Source organism: Salmo salar, chromosome 03 (genome assembly GCF_965601325.2).
Source record: "Salmo salar chromosome 03, fSalSal1, whole genome shotgun sequence".
Lineage (NCBI taxonomy): Eukaryota > Metazoa > Chordata > Actinopteri > Salmoniformes > Salmonidae > Salmo > Salmo salar.
This window is the reverse complement of record NC_138293.1, coordinates 37,877,141-37,900,132: the sequence shown is the minus strand read 5'-3', so window position 1 is coordinate 37,900,132 and position 22,992 is coordinate 37,877,141. Positions and strand designations below refer to the sequence as shown.

General features: G+C 45.5%; 2 protein-coding genes across 2 annotated transcripts in view; one reads left to right on the top strand and one right to left on the bottom strand.

Moving 5' to 3' along the window:
- Positions 1-17,980, bottom strand: part of psmb5 (proteasome 20S subunit beta 5) — a 29,777-nt gene extending 11,797 nt beyond the window's left edge. Inside the window, 4 exon segments of the mRNA XM_045716034.1 lie at positions 17,506-17,648; positions 17,650-17,694; positions 17,696-17,796; positions 17,960-17,980. Of these exon segments, the coding sequence (XP_045571990.1) occupies positions 17,506-17,648; positions 17,650-17,694; positions 17,696-17,796; positions 17,960-17,980 (310 nt within the window).
- A 1,127-nt stretch (positions 17,981-19,107) lies between these two features.
- Positions 19,108-20,577, top strand: LOC106600449 (cyclin-dependent kinase 5 activator 1-like). Its single transcript, XM_014191811.3, has one exon. It carries the CDS (start codon positions 19,108-19,110, stop codon positions 20,056-20,058), a length of 951 nt encoding a protein of 316 aa, XP_014047286.1. The 3' UTR covers positions 20,059-20,577.
- The last annotated feature ends 2,415 nt before the right edge of the window (positions 20,578-22,992 follow it).

Sequence of the window (22,992 nt, the reverse complement as noted above, 5' to 3'; positions counted from 1 at the left end):
CTCATCTCTTATGTATATACTGTACTCCATCTGTATACCATCTGCTGCATCTTGCCTATGCCGCACAGCCATCACTCATCCATATATTTATATGTACATATTCTTATTCATTCTTTTACACTTGTGTGTATAAGGTAGTTGTTGTGAAATTGTTAGATTACTTGTTAGATATTACTGCACGGTCAGAACTAGAAGCACAAGCATTTCGCTACACTCGCATTAACATCTGCTAACCATGTGTATGTGACCAATAAAATTTGATTTGATTTATATCTCTCATACAAATCCTCCTGGCAGGTCAGAGCACAGTTCCCAGGCCAGTTAAGGCCAGTCTATTGGAGAACTGTTCTTTAAGAAACTGCTCTAGGAAGTCACATTTGCTTTCAACTGACAAATTGCTCCTTCCTCCCTCTGATAATCACTGAGCTCCTACCTTTGCGCCTGCATAATTTGCAATTTTTGGAGCCACGACTCTGAAGACTGAGGAGGACTTGTTAAAAATGTAATAGGGGAGTCTTTTCTAAAAGCAACCACTTATGCTAAGAGGCACACAGGAAGGAGGAGGACAGCTCTTCGGGCCAGGCAGGGATAAAAGCATCAACACTTTCACATCACACCTGGAATCTATATAGAGAACGCAGGATCGGATGAAAAAGAGAGGGAGGGAGAGTGCCTCCCTGAGAAGCGGCATAGAAGATAAGGAGGGGAGATGAGGGTGACACTTGTCGTGGCAGAACAAAAGGATTTAAGTTCATGAGCCCACATAAACCTGCAGGAAGGCAGCGGGCTGTGAGCAACGGAACATTCCGGCGTAACGCCTCGCCTTCCACTCCACCAGCCAGGTGGCAGGTGGTTAAGCTCTTTTTCACGTCAACGCTGAGGAGCGTCAGAGTGACAGCCTTCAGAAGAGCAGGGGCTGGCATCACAGATGAGCAGTTTCTGTCTGTCTGAATATGTCTGTCTGTCCTTCTCACTAGAACACATCACTGGCTCCGCTCCGAGGGGAAAAATAAAGTGAAAAAAATAACATGCTTCAAAAACAGACGCACAGCCTCACACACGAGGGAGCAGCGGCTTGCCTTCACTGTAGTGCCAGCTATCTGAGCAAATCCACTGACTCACTCACTACTGAATCCTATGCGGTTTGGTTTTAATGTGCAGTATTTGGACGTCAACACACTATCTCGTCTTACTTAAGTTTACAGTGCATTCGGAAAGTATTCAGACCCCTTCACTTTTTCCACATTTTGTTATGTTACAGCCTTATTCTAAAATGGATGAAATTGTTTTTTTTCCTCCCCTCAATCTACACACAATACCCCATAATGACAAAGCAAAAACAGGTTTTTGGATTATTTTTAAAAATAAACTGGAGGTGTGTTTTGGGTCATTGTCCTGTTGAAAAACAAATGATAGACCCACTAAGGGAAACCAGATGGGATGGTGTATCGCTGCAGAATGTTGTCGTAACCATGCTGGTTAAGTGTGCCTTGAATTCTAAATAAATCACAGACAGTGTCACCAGCAAAGCACCATCACACCTCCTCCTCCATGCTTCACGGTGGGAACCACATATTGCAGAGATCATTCGTTCACCTACTCTGTGACTCACAAAGACACAGTGGTTGGAACCAAAAATATCAAATTTGGACTCATCAGATCAAAGGACAGGTTTCCACCAGTCTAATGTCCATTGCTCTTGTTTCTTGGCCCAAGGAAGTCTCCTCTTCTTATTGATGTCCTTTAGTAGTGGTTTCCTTGCAGCAACTCGACCATGAAGGCCTGATTCACGCAGTCTCCTCTGAACAGTTGATGTTGAGATTAGGGATGCACGATATATTGGTAAGCATATCGGGAATCGGACGATATTAGCTAAAAATGCTAACATCGCTATCGGCCCAATGTCTAGTTTAACGCCGATGTGCAAAACCGATATCAAAGGTGACGTGCATACCTATATAACGTAGGTAGATGACGTAATGACTGCATGAAAAATACAGCATTCCTAACCTAGCCCACAATGTCTGCAATGTGGATCTAGTTTGAAGTTTCAAAGGAAGATAAAAAAAAGGCCATATGCAACGTTTGTGCTACTATTATTTCCCGAGGAGGGGAGAAAGTGAAATCTTTCAATACCACAAATCTAATGACTCATTTGAAAGTGCATCACCCCCAGACGTTCAGCGACTACCTAGAATAAAAGCAGAAAAAACTAAGCGCACGCTTCCAACAACTAAACAAGTTCAAGTCGAGCAGTCATTTGAAAGAGTAAGAACTTCAGCGAGACAACTCAAAGGCAAAATCCATTAATGCCAAGATAATGGAATTCATTGCCCTTGACAACCATTCTCTGTCGTGGATGATGTTGGCTTTCGCCGACTGGTCGAGCACCTTGAGCCCCGGTACACAATACTGAGTAGGGGCTATTTTTCAGATGTTGCCCTACCGGAGTTACACAGTAGTGTTGAAACTGTCACGTCTTTCAAGGAGCAGGAAACGGGTGAGTCAGGTGCAGGAGACAAAAGGTCCTATACACCTGCCTGAGCACTCCCTCGACCACCCCTTAAGAGCCCTCTGTCTCCATGAAATATTACGGTTATGAGTAGCCAGCCAGGGAATTCCCAGTACCACCGGAAACGCCAAGGAATCAATGAGGTACAGGCTGATACGCTCCTCATGACCCCCCCGCGTCACCATGAGTAGTGGCACTGTGACTTCCCTCACTTGGCCGGATCCTAGTGGTCGACTATCTAGGGCGTGTACAGAAAAGGGTTGTTCCAACTGAACCAGGGGAATACCTAACTTAGTGGTGACCCCACGGTCCATAAAACTCCCAGCTGCGCCTGAATCGACTAGTGCCTTATACTGGAAGTGAGGGGAGAAATCAGGGAAACAAACAGAGGTGTACATATGATCGACAGGGGGCTCTGGGTGTGACTGGTGCTGACTCACCTGGGGGGTTGATTTGGTGCTCTGCCTGCCATCCGAACTCCCGGGTGGACCTCTCCAGCACAGGTCCGCAGTGTGCCCTCTACGACCACAATGGGCGCAGGAGAAGCCCCCCCCCTCCGATCCTCCTAGCTGCCGCCCCTCCTATCTCCATGGGGGTTGGAGCAGGAGGGCCGGGAGGTGGAACAAACAGACCCCGACTAGAACGCCCCCGGGCAGCTAGCAGGTTGTCCAGCCTGATGGACAAATCAATAAGTTGGTCCAGAGTGGTCATATTGTCCCGCCAAGCTAGCTCCCGGCGGACGTCCTCCCGAAGACTGCATCTGTAGTGGTCAATCAGGGCCCGCTCATTCCACCCCGATCCAGCGGCGAGAGTCTGGAAGTCCACGGCAAAGTCCTGAGCGCTCCTCGTCTCCTGCCTCAGGTGGAATAATCGCTCACCCGCCGCCTTGCCCTCCGGGGGATGATCGAATACCACCTGAAAGCGACGGGCGAACTCCGGGTAGTCGCTCCTAGCCGAGTCTGGGCCATCCCAGACTGCGTTGGCCCATTCTAGGGCTCTACCCATGAGGCATAAGACGAGAACGCTCACCCTCTCTTCATCCGAGGGAAGGGGCCGAACGGTCGCCAGGTACAAATCTAATTGTAACAAAAACCCCTTGCACCCGGCGGCCGTAGCATCGAACTCCCTGGGAGCCATGATCCGAATCCCACTCGTGTTGGGTTCGGTGGGTACTGGTAGGGGCGCAGGGTGGTGAGTAGGCACTGGAGGTGGTGAGGGAGCAGCTCTCTCCCAGCTCTCCAAACAGACCAGCACCTGATCCATGGCCGTGCCCAGTCGTTGAAGGAGGCTGGCATGTTGTGACACTTAATCTGCCATGGATGGTGCTTCGGCTCCTGCTGACTCCATCTTGTGGTGGGATTCTGTCACGTCTTTCAAGGAGCAGGAAACGGGTGAGTCAGGCGCAGGAGACAAAAGGTCCGTAGAAAAATATTTAATTAAGTCCAGAGTGAATACAACGATTAGGCAGGGTGCAAAACACATGCAGGAGGTAGAACAGCTCCAAAACCCAAAATACACGGGATTCAGCCCGGCAACCCTAATGCCTAATATCAGCGTCGTGTAAATCAAACACATAGGAAAATAAATCCAGCCCTAAACCCAAAACGTAACACGAAACAATCCCGCACAACTCCAAACAAGAAATTGACAAACTAAATACCCTCCCACTAATTACAAACAAGAAACAGGTGCGCACTAAACAGACATAACTAACAGACACATGAAACATGGATCGGTGGCAGCTAGTAGGCCGGCGACGACGACCGCCGACCGCCGACCGCCGCCCGACCGGGGAGTGGTTCCACCTTCTGTGGACGTTGTGACAGAAACACACATCCATGAGCTACTTGCTATGGGCTACTTGCTATACACTGCTATTAGCTTCACAACTGACATTTGGACCAACGATGTCAGCCCACAGTGGGTCGACGAGGATTTTGTACTGAGGAAAGCCATATTGCATGCTCAAGAATGTGCTGGTTCTCATAGCGTTGCTGCCATTTCAATGGCATTTGAGAACATATTTGAAACTTGGAAACATAAACACACTCGTAGCTCCATTCGAACAACTGACTCGAGAAATAAGCTCATCAACTGTGTCTGCAGCAGACGTGATACCCTCTGTCATGGTATTGAAGCGCCTGCTCAACAAAACTGATGACAGACCGTGGGTTAAAACTTGCAAAAGTACTCTACTAGAGGCTGTGAACAAGCGATTTGGTGGCATTCTCTCTGAGCTTTTTTACTGTGTTGCCACCATGCTCGATGATAGGTACAAGGACCACTTCTTCGATACAGACAAGAAACCAGGTTTATGTGAAATGTTAGACACAGCTGGACAAGATGGAAACGGATGGTTTTGATTATATTTTACTGGTAATGGGGACATACGTAAATGCCAACAAAATAACTTTTTGATCAGTGTGTGTGTGTTTCAACTATTTAACTGTACTAGAATGCTTAAAAGGTCGCTAAAATTTTCAATATCAGTTATCGGTATCGTGTTTTTGGCAAGGAAAATATTGGATATCAGTTGCGGCCAAAAATGTCATATCAGTGCATCCCTAGTTGAGATGTGTTTTTTACTTGAACTCTGTGAAGCATGTATTTGCGCTGCCATCTGAGGTGCAGTTAACTCTAATTAACTTATCCTCTGCAACAGAGGTAACTCTGGGTCTTCCTTTCCTGTGGCGGTCCTCATGAGAGCCAGTTTCATCATAGAGCTTGATGGTTTTTGCAAATGCACTTGAAGAAACTTTAAATTCTTGAAATTTTCCGGATTGACTGACCTTCATGTTTTAAAGTAATGATGGACTGTTGTTTCTCTTTGCTTATTTGAGCTGTTCTTGCCATAATATGGACTTGGTATTTTACCAAATAGGGCTATCTTCTGTTTACCACCCCTACCTTGTCACAACACAACTGATTGGCTCAAACGCATTAAGAAGGAAAGAAATTCCACAAATTAATTTTTAACAAGGCATACCTGTTAATTGAAATGCATTCCAGGTGACTACCTCATGAAGCTGGTTGAGAAAATGCCAAGAGTGTGCAAAGCTGTCATCAAGGCAAACTGTGGCTACTTTGAAGAATCTGTTTAAGAATTTTGTTTAACCCTTTTTTGGTTACTACATGATTCCACATATGTTATTTCATAGTTTTGATGTCTTCACTATTATTCTACAATGTAGAAAATAGTGAAAATTAAGAAAAACCCTGGAATGAGTAGGTGTATCCATACTTTTGACTGGTACTGTACGTACTCAAACCCTTTAGTCAGTACTTTGTTGAAGCACCGTTAGCAGCGATTACAGCCTCGAGTCTTCTTGGGTATGAAGCTACAAGCTTGGCACACCTTTATTTGGGGAGTTGCTCCCATTCTCCTTTGCAGATCTTCTCAAGCTCTTTCAGGTTGGATGGGGAGCGTCGCTGCACAGCTATTTTCAGGTCTCTCCAGAGATGTTTGATCGGGTTCAAGTCCGGGCTCTGGGTTGGCCACTCAAGGACGTTCAGAGACTTTTCCCAAAGCCACTCCTGGTTTGTCTTGGCTGTGTGCTTAGGGTCGTTGTCCTGTTGGAAGGTAAACATTCGCCCCAGTCTGAGGTCCTGAGCGCTCTGGAGCAGGTTTACATCAAGGAACTCTGTACTTTGCTCCGTTCATCTTTCCCTCAATCCTGACTAGTCTCCCAATCCCTGCTACTGAAAAACATCGCCCAGGCATGATGCTGCCACCACCATGCTTCACCATAGGGATGGTATTGGCCAGGTGCTGAGCGCTGCCAGGTTTCCTCCAAACGTGACGCTTGGTATTCAAGCCAAAGAGTTCAATCTTCATCAGACAAGAGAATCTTGTTTCTCATGGTCTGAGAGTCCTTAAGGTGCCTTTTGGCAAACTGCAAGCGGGCTCTTACATTTTGTTGTGTAACAACCACAGTCCCTGACAGTCCCTGACAAAAAAAATCTTGGTCGACTGAGAGTCGTCTGTTCTTTCGACCAATCGATTGGTCGAAATGTTAAGTGTATTTTTCCATATATAGACATCCTATGTGTTTAAATCAAATCATCTATACACACTGAGCTTGTCAGATGCTTTAAGTGCACTGTTTGGTGAAATAATGAAGACACACAAATGACTAGAGCGAGTCCGACTACAATTGATTTGATTGTGCCAGGCCGGGCCCAGACTTGCTGCACTGTGTAAAAATAAAATAAAATGGCATCGAGTTACTCGGTGACTAGCACCCATTGTCGCTCTCCTCCCTGCAGCAACCACCACAAAACATCAACAGTGTTAATCCCGCTGTCCATGTTGCTGAAGCTGCATGTCACCATTGTGTGTAGGAATGGACCAAAGTGCAGCGTGGGTATCGTTCCACATATTACGTTTTAATGTGAAACTATGCAAGACAAATAATAAACTATAAACAAAAACAACAAACTGTGACGAAGAGGTACTACATGCATGAACTCAAAATAATCTCCCACAAACACAGGTGGGAAAAACAACTCATTAACCTGTTAGGGATAGGGGGCAGCATTTACACGGCCGGATAAAAAAACGTACCCGATTTAATCTGGTTATTACTACTGCCCAGAAACTAGAATATGCATATAATTATTGGCTTTGGATAGAAAACACCCTAAAGTTTCTAAAACTGTTTGAATGGTGTCTGTGAGTATAACAGAACTCATATGGCAGGCAAAAACCTGAGAAGATTCCTTACAGGAAGTGGCCTGTCTGACAATTTCTTGGGCTTCTTCACTCTCTTTATTGAAAACTGAGGATCTCTGCTGTAACATGACACTTCCTACGGCTCCCATAGGCTCTCAGAAGGCGGCAAAAAGCTGAATGATGTCTTTGGAGCCCCTGGCTGAAAAACATTAGCGCATTTGGTAAGTGGTCGATCAGAGGACAATGAGACTGACGTGCGTGCACGAGGCGACACCATGTTTTTATTTTCTCTGTCTTTGAACGTAAACAGGGTTTCCCGGTCGGAATATTATCGCTTTTTTACGCGAAAAATGGCATAAAAATTGATTTTAAACAGCGGTTGACATGCTTCGAAGTGCGGTAATGGAATATTTAGAATTTTTTTGTCACGAAACCCGTCGGGCGCGTCACCCTTCTTTACCCTTCGGATAGTGTCTTGAACGCACAAACAAAACAGAGGATATTTGAAGATAACTATGGATTATTTTGAACCAAACCAACATTTGTTATTGAAGTAGAAGTCCTGGGAGTGTATTCTGACGAAGAACAGCAAAGGTAATCAAATTTTTGTAATAGTAAATCGGAGTTTGGTGAGGGCCAAACTTGGTGGGTGTCAAATTAGCTAGCCGTGATGGCTGGGCTATCTACTCAGAATATTGCAAAATGTGCTTTTGCCGAAAAGCTATTTCAAAATCGGACATAGCGATTGCATAAAGGAGTTCTGTATCTATAATTCTTAAAATAATTGTTATGTTTTTTGTGAACGTTTATCGTGAGTAATTTAGTAAATTCACCGGAAGTTTGCGGTGGGTATGCGAGTTCTGAACGTCACATGCTAATGTAAAAAGCTGGTTTTTGATATAAATATGAACTTGATTGAACAAAACTTGCATGTATTGTATAACATAATGTCCTAGGATTGTCATCTGATGAAGATCATCAAAGGTTAGTGCTGCATTTAGCTGTGGTTTGGGTTTATGTGACATTATATGCTAGCTGACATAATCTAATGTTTTGCTTTCGTTGTAAAGCCTTTTTGAAATCGGACAGAGTGGTTAGATTAACGAGAGTCTTGTCTTTAAAATGGTGTAAAATAGTCATATGTTTGAGAAATTGAAGTAATAGCATTTCTAAGGTATTTCAATAACGCGCCACGGGATTCCACTGGCTGTTGAGTAGGTGGAACAATTTCGTCCCACATACCCTAGAGAGGTTAAATATGATCCCCAGACAACGATGACCAGCTGCCTCTAATTGGGAATCATACCAAAACCCCAACATAGAAAAAAGGAATTAGAACATAACATAGAAAAATAAACAAGATAAACCCCCTAGTCACGTCCTGACCATCTCTACCATAGAAAATAAGACCACTCTATGGTCAAGACGTGACAGTACCCCCCCCCCCCCCCCAAAAGGGAGGGTTAGTGGTGTTGGTGGTGGCTCTGGTGCAGGACAAAGTACCTTCTCATCCCGTTGATCCGCCAGCATAGGAGGCGGCTCTGGTGCAGGACGAAGAACCCTCTCATCCTGCGAACACGCCAGCATCGGTGGAGGCTCTGGGCTGCCGACCGTCGCTGGAGGCTCCGGGCCGCGGACCGTCGCTGGAGACTCCGGACCGCGGACCGTCGCTGGAGACTCCGGACCGCAGACCGTCGCTGGAGACTCCGGACCGTCGCTGGAGACTCCGGACCGCGGACCGTCGCTGGAGACTCCGGGCCACGGACCGTCCCAGGAGGCTCCGGGCCGCGGACCGTCTCAGGAGGCTCCGGTCAGTGGACCACGAGGCAAGTGCGAGAGGCAGCCCCCCAAATTTACACGGGGAGATTGGCAGAGTCAGGGTGGAGACCTGAGCGAACTCCCCGTGCTTACCGTGGGGAGCAAGTGACGAAGCAAGCACCGTGTTATGCGGTGATGCGCACTGTGTTGCCAGTGCGCATTCACAGCCCGGTGTGATCTGTGCCCGCGCCCCGCATTTGTCGAGCTAGGTTGAGCATTCAGCCAGGAAGGGTGGTGCCAGCTCAGCGCTTTTGTTTGGGATGATATCCAATTAGAGGCAGCTGGTCATCGTTGTCTCTAATTGGAGATCATACTTAAGTAGGTGTTTTTCCCACCTGGGTTTGTGGGAGATTGTTTTTGAGTACGTGTATGTTAACTCTTCATCACGGTTTGTTGTTTTGTTTATTCAGTTTATTTTGTATGTATTGCATAGTTTCACAGTTCAATAAAATATGTGGAACGATAATCACACTGCACTTTGGTCCGCTTCATCCTACGACAAACGTGACAGATGCAGAGGACGTGACAAATAAACTAAAAAAGGTGAATGTTTACTGGTTGCTCAGGAGGTAAAGGGGAAGTCAGATGTGTGGAATAAATTTGACTATTCCTGGAAAGTACTGGAGAACAAGAAAAATAAGGTAATGTAAGGAGCAAATGCTGCGTGCATATTGTGTGTGACAAACAGGTGCTGTTAGATTACAATATAATTTTTCTGACTGTTTGGAAAAATGTAAACACAAAATAAATTACAAGCGTACTAGAGAGTCTGTTGTAAAGTTTCCTTTTGGAAAATAGTTAATTACAGCATAGACTAATAACAATCACATTCATTCCTGAATGCAATTTTCCGAAATAGAATGGATTACTATTTACGCAAATTATTCAAGTGTGCATTTTTTATTTTATATTAAACTAAAATGCTTGATTGCATTTCAAATCATGAATGACTCATATGCTGGGTGATGACATTACATTACTGATTGATACAGAAGCATATATAACTACTGAAATATAGACCTAAGTAAGTTACGGTATTAAGACTAAACAGAATGTGCTCTTAGGCCTACAGCTCGATGGTGGTTATACAAGACTACTATACTAAGCCTACTAATTATAATGACATTACTTATTATTATAATGATGATCATAATAATAATAATAACAATAAAAAGGAGATTAGAAAAGAGGGTTATTATTATTATAAATATAATTTTTCGAACAATTTGGAACAGTGTAAACACTAAATAGGCTGTAACGTAACAAAATGTGGAAAAAGTCAAGGGGTCTGAATACTTTCCGAAGACACTATGTGGATGATTTATAAAGCCCGACACATTTAACAGTTAGGCTATTGATTATAGACCTAATTCAGTTGGTTTCCTCTCTCCACACTTTTCTTAGACAATTAAGGTAAGGACTGTTTTCTTGTCTCCTAACTCCGCAGCTGCCTCCGCTGCGTTGTTCTCAACACCAATATGTGGATTAACGTTGCTATTATGCACATAGCAACATGGTCTAGGAAAAGGCGCCAATTCAACAGCGCACTGGTGTGTTTCAGAACCGCGGACAGTGACCGCTATCCAACGGAGGAGAAAGGTAATTTGTTATAAACTAAATGTATTAGTGTTCCACCATTGTTCTTACAGTGTAACCATATACAATTTCAGTAGCCTGTCTTAGAGTGATGGACTGTGCCATCCCACATGGCCTCCACAATGGATTTGTTCCCTCAGCATGGAGCGAATCAGACAGGTGTCTTGTACAGCATGAACATAACATTTTTTGGGCTACTGCTTGGCTAAAGAAATCTTGGTCGACCAACAGCTTATCGACGAAACAATTGACAAAATGGGGTCAGCCCTAAACAGCCTGAATACAAAATGGATTAAATAAAATAAAAAATCTCACACAATACCCCAGCGGTTCCCAAACTAGGGGTTGCGACCCCTAGTGGGGGTCGCCTGATATGAAAATGGAGTTGCGGAAGAATTTCCAAAATTCTGTTAGGAAATACAATTACAAAATTAATATATACACACACATCACCAAAAGTATGTGGATATTTCAGCCACATCCATTACTGATAGGTGTAAAAAGAAAAATCGAGCACACAGCCATGCAATCTCCATAGACAAACAGTGGCTGTAGAATGGCCTTAATGAAGAGCTCAATGACTTTCAGCGTGGCACCGTCGTAGTATGTCAACTGTAAGTGGTGTTATTGTGAGGTGGAAACGTCTTGGTGCAACAACGGCTCAGCCACGAAGTGGTAGGTTACACAACCTCACAGAACGGGACTGCCAAGTGCTGAAGTACGTAGCGTGTTAAAATTGTCTGCAACACTCAGTACCGAGTTCCAAAACGGCCTCAGGAAAGAAAAGTCAGCACAAGAACTGCCTGGAGCTTCATGAAATGGGTTTCCATGGCCGAGCAGATCGCCATGCGCAATACCAAGCGTCGGCTGGTGTGGTGTAAAGCTCGCTGCCATTGGACTCTGGAGCAGTGGAAATGCATTCTCTGGAGTGATGAATCACGCTTCACCGTCTGGCAGTAAGACGGAGGAATCTGGGTTGGCGGATGCCAGGAGAACGCTCCCTGCCCCAATCCATAGTGCAAAAGTTTGGTGGTGGAGGATTAATGGTCTGGGGCTGTTTTTCATTGTTCGTGCTAGGCCCCTTAGTTCCACTGAAGGGAAATCTTAACGCTACAGCATACTGTAATATTCGGGACGATTCTGTGCTTCCAACTTAGTGGCAACAGTTTGGGGTAGGCCCTTTCCTGTTTCAGCATGACAATGCCCCACATGCCCAGAGCCCTGGCCTCAACCCCATTGAACACCTTTGGGATGAATTGGAATGCCGACTGCGAGCCAGGTCTAATCGCCCAACCTCACTAATGCCCATGGCTGACTGGAAGCAAGTCCCTGCAGAAATGTTCCAACATCTAGTGTACAGCCTTCCAAGAAGAGTGGTGGCTGTAATAGCAGCAAATGGGAGACCAACTCAATATTAATGCCCATGACTTTGGAATGAGATGTTCGATGAGCAGGTGTCAACATACTTTTGTTCATGTAGTGTACACGTATAAATAATAACTTTTTTGTCTCTCAAAATCATTGTAATGTGGTCACATCTTAATTAAAAATCTAAAATGAAAATGATTCAAATCTAAAAGATAAAATTCAACCAGAGAGAGCCCTTAGGTCATAGGAAAAGGCCGCACTTGATGGTTGCACTTGAATCATTCCCACGGTGAATGGCTAAGCCCGCTATGATGAAACCAAACACTATTCAGAGACTTTGATATTACCAGCCGCAATTGATAGTGAAAACAGTGTGTGGGGAGGCAGAGGCACAGAAACTCACCACAATACCTTTGTCAGATAACACTGTGAAACTAAGAATTGATGCTATAGCTAGCAATCAAGAGGAAACTGACTGAACGGCTCAAACTTCCCACAGTATGCTCTCTAAATGGACGTTAGCTGTGAGGGCCGAGATGTGTTGACTTTTGTTCGCTACATTTTCAGGGATGCTATTCACGAGAACATATTGTTCCGTCTCACGATTCCTGAGCATGAAACGGCACATGGGATGTTCAGTGTGCTGCGAGGCTAAATTGACGAAAAACAGATTCCATGGGATCGAATGTGGGCTTTTGCACAGATGGAGCTCCATCTATCACGGGACAGCAGACAGGCCTCTGCACTCTAGTTATGAATGTGTCTCCCTCTGCCATATGGACGCATTGTATGATACACCCACTGAGCTATAATGGATACGCCGAGAGCAACTGGCGGCAAAAGAGCTGAGTGCAGAACTCGGGAGATATGCAGGAAGCAACTTCGATTGTAAACTACATCACGCACATCTGTTTGCAAAACTATGTGGAGATATGGGATCAGAGCATGACAATGTTCTATTTCAGGTTTGGTGGTTATCGAGGGGGATTATTGGAAATATTTTTTGAATTGAGAGAGTAACTGTTGTCATTCGCAATGGATGTAAAAATCAGACTGTTGACTTTTAGGGGAAATATTATACTTTTTTACAGATGAGTGACCGAATCAGCGAAATCCGTTTGAATGGGATCCTGGCTCAGTTGAGATGCCGGTATGTGAAATCCACAGCTTATCGAGCTGTCATGTGACCGAATGCTGCAGACAACTCATCCACGGGTCACTATGGAGGAATTTTGGTTCCTGACTCAAAGGGAATACTGTGCAGTGTCCCTCCGAGCATTAAAACTCATGGTCCTGATTCAGTGCTCTCCTCTGCATTAAAAACAAATATCGATCCAGGTTGTATGTGACAGGAGAGATAAGTGGCGCACTGTCGACTATACCCCCTGATTTTGAAAAGCGCCCGACGCGACATGCGTCAAGCACACCCATCTCATTAGTGGTGGTGAGATAAGAAATTATGTCAGACTAATTTGCAATTGACTGCCATAGCCCCACATGAAAAGTATATGATGGTGAGTTGAGAATACAAATCAGAAATACTGTTAGAATGTTTTGAAAAAAACAAAAAAAACATTGGCTGTTAATTACTTCTTTTTTTTCACATGGTTGGGGTAGTGAGAATGCTCAAATATCAAAATTGGGTCGTGGACCCAAAAAGTTTGGAAACCCCTCTAATTGTCATGGTTGTCGTAAGGAGAAGAGGACCAAAGTGCATCGTGTGTGTCATTCTACATTTTATTTATACTGTGAAACTATGCAATACATAAATACACTGAATGAAAAAACAACAAACCGTGACGCAGAGATGAACACATACACAACTCAAAATTAATCACCCACAAAACCCAGGTGGAAAAACCCCTACTTAAGTATGATCTCCAATTAGAGACAACAAGGACCAGCTGCCTCTAATTGGAGATCATCCCAAACAAAACCCCAACATAGAAATACAAAACTAGAACCTAAACATAAAAATAGAAAACAGAAAAAAAAACTGTCCCGCCCTGACCTACTCTACCATAGAAAATAACATATTTCTATGGTCAGCAGGACGTGACAGCACCCCCCCCCCACAAAAACAACAACAACCCCCCCCCCCAAAAAAAAAGAAGGGAAAAAAAGGGAGGGCAGGGTGGGTAACTTGTCTATGACGGCTCTGGTGCAGTACCCAGAACCCTATCATCCAGCGGATCCTCCCACAGAGGAGGCAGCTCCGGTTCGGGGCGTAACCCCCGCTCCGCCCGCTGATCCCTCTGCTTCAGTACCACCGGACCGTGGATCGCCATCGGAGGAAACGGACTGTAGATCATCGCCGGAGGTTCCGGGCTGCAGGCCGCCGCCGGAGGTTCCGGGCTGCAGGCTGTCGCCGAAGACTCTGGGCTGCAGGCCGTTGCCGAAGACTCCGGGCTGCAGGCCGTCGCCGAAGAGGCTTCGTGCCATGGATCGTCTCTACAGGCTCCAGGCCATGGATCATCCCTACAGGCTTCTTGCCATGGATTATCCCTACAGGCTCCGGGCCATGAATCATCACTGGAGGCTTCGTACGTGGAGCCGGAATAGGTCTCACCAGACTAGGGAACGTCGCTGGAGGCTCCGGACTGGGGAACGTCGTTGAGAGTTCTGGACTAGGGAACGTCGCTGGAGGCCGGGTGCGCAGAGCAGGCACAGGGTATACTGGGCCTTGGAGGCGCACTGGAGGTCTGGAACTTATGACTGGCACAACCCGTCCTGGCTGGATACCCCCGTAGCCCAGCAAGCGCGGGGCGTTGGAACAGGTCTGACAGGTTTGTGCTGGCGAACTGGGGGTACCGTGCATAGAGCTGGCGCAGGATAACCTGGGCCGAAGAGACGCACCGGAGACCAGGAACGCTGAGCAGGCACAATCCTTCCTGGCTGAATGCCAACTCTAGCACGGCAACTGTGGGAAGCTTGCACCGAGCGCACCGGGCTGTAGCTGCGCACTGGTGACACAGTGCGCATCCCCGCATAACACGATGCTTGCTCGATCACTCGCTCCCCACGGTAAGCATGGGGAGTTGGCTCAGGTCTCCAACCTGACTGCCAATCTCCCCATGTGCCCCCCCAATCTTGCACTTGCCTTGTGGTTGGTATAGTGCCTCATAATAACGCCGCTCTGCTCTTGCTGCCTCAATCTCCTCCCTCGGGCGGCGATACTCCCCAGCCTGACTCCAGGGTCCTTTCCCATCCAGAATCTCCTCCCATGTCCAGTTGTCCTGACCACACTGCTTGGTCCATTTGTGGTGGGATCTTCTGTGACGATTGTCATAGGAAGTAGACCAAAGTGCAGCGTGTGTGTCGTTCCACATTTTATTTATACTGTGAAACTATGCAATACATAAATACACTGAATGAAAAAACAACAAACTGCGACGCAGAGATGAACACATACACAACTCAAAATTACACAACTCAGGTGGAAAAACCCCTACTTAACTATGATCTCCAATTAGAGACAACGAGGACCAGCTGCCTCTAATTGGAGATCATCCCAAACAAAACCCCAACATAGAAATACAAAACTAGAAACTAAACATAGAAATAGAAAACATAGAGAGAGAAAAACCCTGTCACGCCCTGACCTACTCTACCATAGAAAGATGTTATTTTCTATCTCATTTAGATATGTATTCAACACTTTGTAGAAGCACCTATGGCAGCGATGACAACTTTGAGTCATCTTGGGTATGTCTATCAGCTTTTCACATCTGGATTTTAAATCTCACTACCCTAGAACTTTATTTGTGATAGCTAATATTCAAGATAGTCTAATTTCAAAGCTGAATGTCAACATAAATATTGTTAATTCACTGGTACTTGTTAGCTAAATGACTTGTCTTTCCCTTGCTGAGCTGAACTGCCTGGCTACATGACTTGCGAGTAGTGTCTTTTCTCTAGAAGAACATAGGCTACTTCTATGAAAATGTTGATCAGTAGGCTAACTTCCCTGACGACTCACCCTGAATTTAATTCCGCTGGTCTAGCTATACACACTCAGTCTGAAACTGCCATCCTAGAAGTCATTTGTGCAACTTCAAAATAAGAAGTTGATAACATCATCATTGTAGGGTGGCTCCGGCCCAACCCAGCGGTTTCTGGGACCAATCAGAACGGACTGAATGTGTTCGCATTCTAGAAATCCAGACTCATCGTGGAAAAGAAATGTCAGTTGGCCAGAGAGATTTGTATAGTCAGCCAGACAAAAGGCCTAACATGATCACAAACGAAAGGGAAAAAAGTAATGTCATCTGTAGCCTCATAGACCACTGAAATCAACCACAATTTGCTCAATAACTCAAGACTAGCACACAGTCCTAATAGAATATGAATTCAACTGTATTGTGAGTAGGCCTATACCATCTTGATTTACCCAGTTTACCATTAAAATAAGTTATTACCGTGATGTTGTTAAAAACAATGTCCAATCTATTGTATGGTTGTATAATGTATTTGTTAATGCATACATGGTTGTCTCTGGGAAAATGTATCATCAAAACGTTCAAATGTAATAAAATAATATGTGTAATAACAATAACAAGCCACTGGCCTCCTTGACACCCACAAATCTGTGTCAGTGTCGGCCCTTAAAAAAAAACATATTGGTCGTTCTCTAGTTACGAGCGGAGTGCACTCACACTGCCTAGCAACCAGGCACTAAGCATTTCACCAAATGAGTATCATGGCATTACATATTTGTCAAGCTCTTAACTGTGCTTTACTCGATTTATTTCACGTCCCGCTTAAGACACCCAATCACCAGAATAACTGTGCTTGACATCATTGTAGCCGCTAATGAGCCTTCTCTTAATCGAGATTAATTTAATTTACATGACATTCACCTCACCATTCAATCACTGGCATTGTAGCTGCCGCCGTTCCTATTGAACTAATACTGAGATCATTATTCTCCTGATTGACTGCAGGATTTAACACGTGTCACTTAGGTCCCAGGCTGTCTGGAGGCCAGTTATTGTCCACACATACTCCCCGCTCTATGAACAAAGCTCATCGATCAAGCAGAACAACATTATGCATGCGACCCAATTGTAAAGCCCGAGACCCTGCGTCCATCACCGCGCCGGCACTCCCTGGCTCACAGTCCCAGCCCTATTGATTTCCCATTACGGTGTCACTGTGCAGCCCTCTTTAAGCACATCTCCAATGATGTACTTACTGCCTCTTACTGCACAGTATCCAATAGCACAAGTCAAATCCACAACAGGTAAACAAGAGTGGGGCAGCAATACCATCTAGTGGCAGACGACCAAACTGTACTTAATCTGGTGCTTAGTAGAGACAGGGGAGGTTCCCTAAGTCACTGCTAACTACTCCTATTAGGAAATATGATACAAAAAAATCATGTTACTAAATCATGCTCATATTGCTACCCTTGGTCTGAGTATGTGAAAAACAGTGTTTACATAGTTCAGCTGATGGGGGTTTAAACATATACATGCATGAATGGGGTTCATGTCTATTGGGGTTACTAATGTGTGCTCAGGGGTATGAAGCTATTAACCTGGCCCTCTCTTGTCCCAGCCACACACCATGGTTCCCATGCTGAGGCCCCTGCCTTTGTACTGGTAAACCATGTTAGCCAGAAGCTTGGAGGCAGCTCCCACAGAGATGCCCTCCTTGTTGCGGAGCTCGTAGACACGACAGCAAGCGCTCCCTGAAGCTGCAGTCAGCTGCACCTCCAACCATGGTGCAGGTAGGGGTTGAACTCTATCACCTTCTTCACTGTCTGGGAGGCGATGTAGGTGCCAGTTGTGGCCCGAGAGTCCACTGCCACGATGACGCCATGTTGGAACTGTGGAATGATGACAAATGGGATTTTAGATTAGTTAGGGAGGGCCAGCTGCACTTGATTTGAGATTGGTGGCCTTACTAGCATGAGAGTTTTATCCACTTTTTGAAGGATACAAATTCTTATTAACAAAGTGCAGGCCAGCATGTAATGTATACTTACTAACATTAGCCCTGGACAGGACCATGTAGCTAGTAGCTACAGAATTGTAACGTGATATGTGAATGCTCCATACCAATTACAGCGTAGATAGTGTAAAGCCTGTGCAGCAATTTTTTGCTCCATGAGGTAATCCAACAATGCGTACGCTGCCATATTGTCTGTTTCTTCTCTCATTGCTCAAAACAGGTGGGTGTCCACTCCAAAGTGATGCACATCATGAGCGCGACTCAGACATCAAGCATCGCTTTGAATGACACTCACCGGTCACGAGCAATGAGATACACATTGTTGGATAATCTCATGGAGCAAAAAAGGTTATTTAATAACGGAATATTTAAAAAAGTTCTTACATTACACCAGCAACTAACGATGGGAGATTAGAATACTGATAACTTCCAAGTTGAGAGGAAGTAAAATTATCGCCATGTAACGTTAAAGGTTAGTTGAGAAATTGCTGCCGAGGCTTTACACTCGCTAAATTAACAAGGCAGGGCAAACCCGATCTGGTGATTTCTGGTATATCATTAAAATCAATCAATCGCAGAATGTTTTTGGACTCATCCATCAGATTTAGTACAATACCATTGGAAATTAATGTTGAAAGGTAAATTTAAATTCCTAAAACTTAAAAAACGTATATGGGCTAGGTGGGACGCTTCACAAAATCGCCTCTATGACATACTTCTTTATTACGACGTGGAAACTCGATTTCAGAACCTTGGACAATTCTGATGTTCACAACCATAACAGCCTTGAACTCAAAGCACTGGACAACCTGTCTTTACCTTTCAATTAACAAAGAAAATATTGAAATATCTTTATAATTTCTCACATATCAACTTGAAATCAGTGAGTAATATTTCTGTTTTGCTTTGGAACGTTATATTGCTCATGTTTATGAATACATAACACTAATGCCTATGCTTAATACTGTGATTTAGAATCTGTCCCAAATGGAATCCTTTTTCCTATATAAAGCACTGCTTTTGACCAGACCCATTTGGGCCATGGTCAAAAGCAGTGCACTTTATAGGGAATAGGTTGCCATTTCGGAGACAGCCAGAGCTGAGCTAGCTAGGCCTACTGAACTGATGCCATGCATTTCATTTTGCTAATATTGAAGCATTTTGTTTTCCACAGGCACTATTGACCATGGGATCCACAATGTCTATCTCGGTCCGCAACAAGGCAGTCCTCTTCAAAGATGGGCCGGACACTGTGGGCCACTTGATGGAAGTCCAGACCGGTAAGAGCGCAAAAGACAAGACTCTGAAGCGCTACTCGCCATGGAGGCGGATTGTGAAGAAGAAGAGCTCCAAGAAGGTGCAGGCCCACGAGAACACCAACCAAAACAACATTATCCATCTGAGTAATGAGAACCTGGAGAAGTCTCAGTCCTTCTCCAACCTGTCCTCCCTCACCCTAGAGAATTCTCAGTCCTGTGACAAGCTGTCAACCCAGGACCAGAGCACTCCAGCCATCTCCAACAACGCCTCCTCGTCGGTCGAGAAGGCCCCCTTATCCAACTCAAACACGGCCCCCGACACACCCCAGATGGTGACCGTCCAGGACCTCGACACGCCCAGGAGGCTGGTGATGGTCCACGCTACAACCAGCGAGCTGCTGCGCTGCCTGGGTGAGTTCCTGTGCCGGCGCTGCCACCGGCTCCAGGACATGTCTTCCATGGACCCGGTGCTGTGGCTGCGGGTGGTGGACCGTTATCTGCTGGACAACTGCTATCAGAACCAGAGCTGCATCAATCCGGCCGCTGTGGTCTTCCTCTACATGCTGTGCCGCGAGGCAGTTTCCTCCGAGGTGGCCACCTTGCAGGAGCTGCATGCCATGCTGCTCACCTGCCTCTACACAACCTGCTCCTACATGGGCAACGAGATCGCCTACCCCCTGAAACCCTTCCTGGTGGACACCTGCAAGCAGACCTTCTGGATCCGCTGCATGACCATCACCAAGCTGATGAGTGTCAAGATGCTCCAGATGAACACAGACCCTAACTTCTTCTCCCAGGTGTTTGCTGACCTTAAGAACGAGAGCCAGAAGGAGGAGAAGAAGAGCCGCCTGCTCAGCGGTGTGTACAGCACTCAGTGAGGGACCTAGGGTATAGGGGCCAGGGGAGGGTGAGGACCTACTACAGTCTGACATTTTAAAATGGAAGGGAGGAGGATTGGTTGAGGGAGTGGGAAGAGTGTGAGCTTTGATGGGAAAATATGATTTATAGATTTTAAGGGTTAATATGAGGGTTAATTTGGCTTGAAAGAGAACACAAATCGGTAGCTATGAATGTGTGGAGGACTGAGGCTTGAGCTTACTATCTACAGTACCAGCTGACTGTCTGATGTGTGCACTGCCTACCACTGGAGGATTGGAGGCACCCTTGAGTGACTGGGCTAGTGCTCACATCACACTGAGGCTGCAGCCCACCAGCCTACTGTTCTGACTGTGGGAGATGTGCACTTCCTACCACAGGAGGGAAGGAGGCACCCTTGAGTGACTGGACTAGTGCTCTGATCATGGCCTTCCCTGTAGCTCAGTTGGTAGAGCATGGTGTTTGCAACGCCAGGGTTGTGGGTTCGATTCCCACGGGGGGCCAGCACAGAAAAAATGAAATGTATGCATTCACTACTGTAAGTCGCTCTGGATAAGAGCGTCTGCTAAATGACTAAAATGTAAAATGTAATGGTTGAACAGACAACCTGCAAACCTGTCGCTTTAGACAGTGAAGTGAACACCAATGTTCCCCCACAGCAAGCACGGGACAGTTCCGGGGGACAGCGGTTCGTGTGAGGACCATTGGTTCTGATGAATTTGAACAAACAGTGTGACTGTTTTGAAATAAAATGCTTTATATCATTTCTTAAAAACATCACGTGTCATTATTTTACAAATATATATTTTCAAGGTCATTTTGAGATCTTGGTGGAGATAATACTTTACGAGTGGGGGGAAAAAGAACCCAATTGTCATACTTGAGTAAAAGTAAAGATACTTAATAGAAAATGACTCAAGTAAAAGTGAAAGTCACCCAGTAAAATTCTACATGAGTAAAGGTATAGATACTTAATAGAAAATGACTGAAGTAAAAGTGAAAGTCATCCAGTAAAATATTACTTGAGTAAAAGTCTAAAGGTATCTGGTTTTAAATGTACTTAAGTATCAAAAGTGAAAGCAAAGGCTATATATCAAATTCCTTATATTATGCAGATGTTCTTGTTTTTATTTATTTATGGAAAGCCAGGGGCACAGTCTAACAATATTTTACAAACCAGATCAGAGGCAGTAGGGATGAGTTCTCTTAATAAGTGTATGAATTTGACCGTTTTGCTGTCCTGCCTGAGCATTCGAAATGTAACGAGGAAATATTTTCTTTCTGAATGTTGTCACGTAAAAGTAAAAGTTAAAAAATATAGAAATTGTCAAGTAAAGTACCTGTTACCATGGAAACAAGAGTTTATCAGTGTGTGTGTCATGTTCATGCAGATTTACAGTGATATTTCCATTCTGATTCTGATTTACATCTGATTAGGTCTATCGGACAATTTTCTTGGGCCACTATAACTATAACTATTTTGCCAATTGGACTGGTCCCCCCTACCACACGGAACTCCACTAATCTACAGACGGAAACGCACGAGGTGGCTAAATACAGACCTCCCTCCATCTTCTGCCAGCTTGCTACCTATGATCCGGCTAGCTGTCTGAATCTCGCGGAACCCTTATGATCACTCGGCTAAGCATGACTCTCCTTAATGTCAATATGCCTTGTCCATTGCTGTTCTGGTTAGTGTTTATTGGCTTATTTCACTGTAGAGCCTCTAGCCCTGCCCATTATACCTTTTCCAACCTTTCAGTTCCACCACCTACACATGCTATGACATCTTCTGGTTTCAATGATGTTTCTAGAGACAATATCTCTCTCATCATCACTCAATGCCTAGGTTTACATTTACATTTACATTTAAGTCATTTAGCAGACGCTCTTATCCAGAGCGACTTACAAAATGGTGCATTCACCTTATGATATCCAGTGGAACAACCACTTTACAATAGTGCATCTAAATCTTTTAAGGGGGGGGGGGGGGGGGGGGGGTTAGAAGGATTACTTTATCCTATCCTAGGTATTCCTTAAAGAGGTGGGGTTTCAGGTGTCTCCGGAAGGTGGTGATTGACTCCGCTGTCCTGGCGTCGTGAGGGAGCTTGTTCCACCATTGGGGTGCCAGAGCAGCGAACAGTTTTGACTGGGCTGAGCGGGAACAGTGCTTCCTCAGAGGTAGGGGGGCCAGCAGGCCAGTGGTGGATGAACGCAGTGCCCTTGTTTGGGTGTTGGGCCTGATCAGAGCCTGAAGGTATGGAGGTGCCGTTCCCTTCACAGCTCCGTAGGCAATCACCATGGTTTTGTAGCGGATGCGAGCTTCAACTGGAAGCCAGTGGAGAGAGCGGAGGAGCGGGGTGACGTGAGAGAACTTGGGAAGGTTGAACACCAGACGGGCTGCGGCGTTCTGGATGAGTTGTAGGGGTTTAATGGCACAGGCAGGGAGCCCAGCCAACAGCGAGTTGCAGTAATCCAGACGGGAGATGACAAGTGCCTGGATTAGGACCTGCGCCGCTTCCTGTGTGAGGCAGGGTCGTACTCTGCGAATGTTGTAGAGCATGGACCTACAGGATCGGGTCGCCGCCTTGATGTTAGTGGAGAACGACAGGGTGTTGTCCAGGATCACGCCAAGGTTCTTAGCACTCTGGGAGGAGGACACAAGGGAGTTGTCAACCGTGATGGCGAGATCATGGAACGGGCAGTCCTTCCCCGGGAGGAAGAGCAGCTCCGTCTTGCCGAGGTTCAGCTTGAGCTGGTGATCCGTCATCCACACTGATATGTCTGACAGACATGCAGAGATGCGATTCGCCGCCTGGTTATCAGAAGGGGGAAAGGAGAAGATTAATTGTGTGTCGTCTGCATAGCAATGATAGGAGAGACCATGTGAGGATATGACAGAGCCAAGTGACTTGGTGTATAGCGAGAATAGGAGA

Bases quoted from the DNA above. Each gene is read 5' to 3' on its own strand.
- LOC106600449 (XM_014191811.3), top strand. From the start codon at position 19,108: ATGGGATCCACAATGTCTATCTCGGTCCGCAACAAGGCAGTCCTCTTC.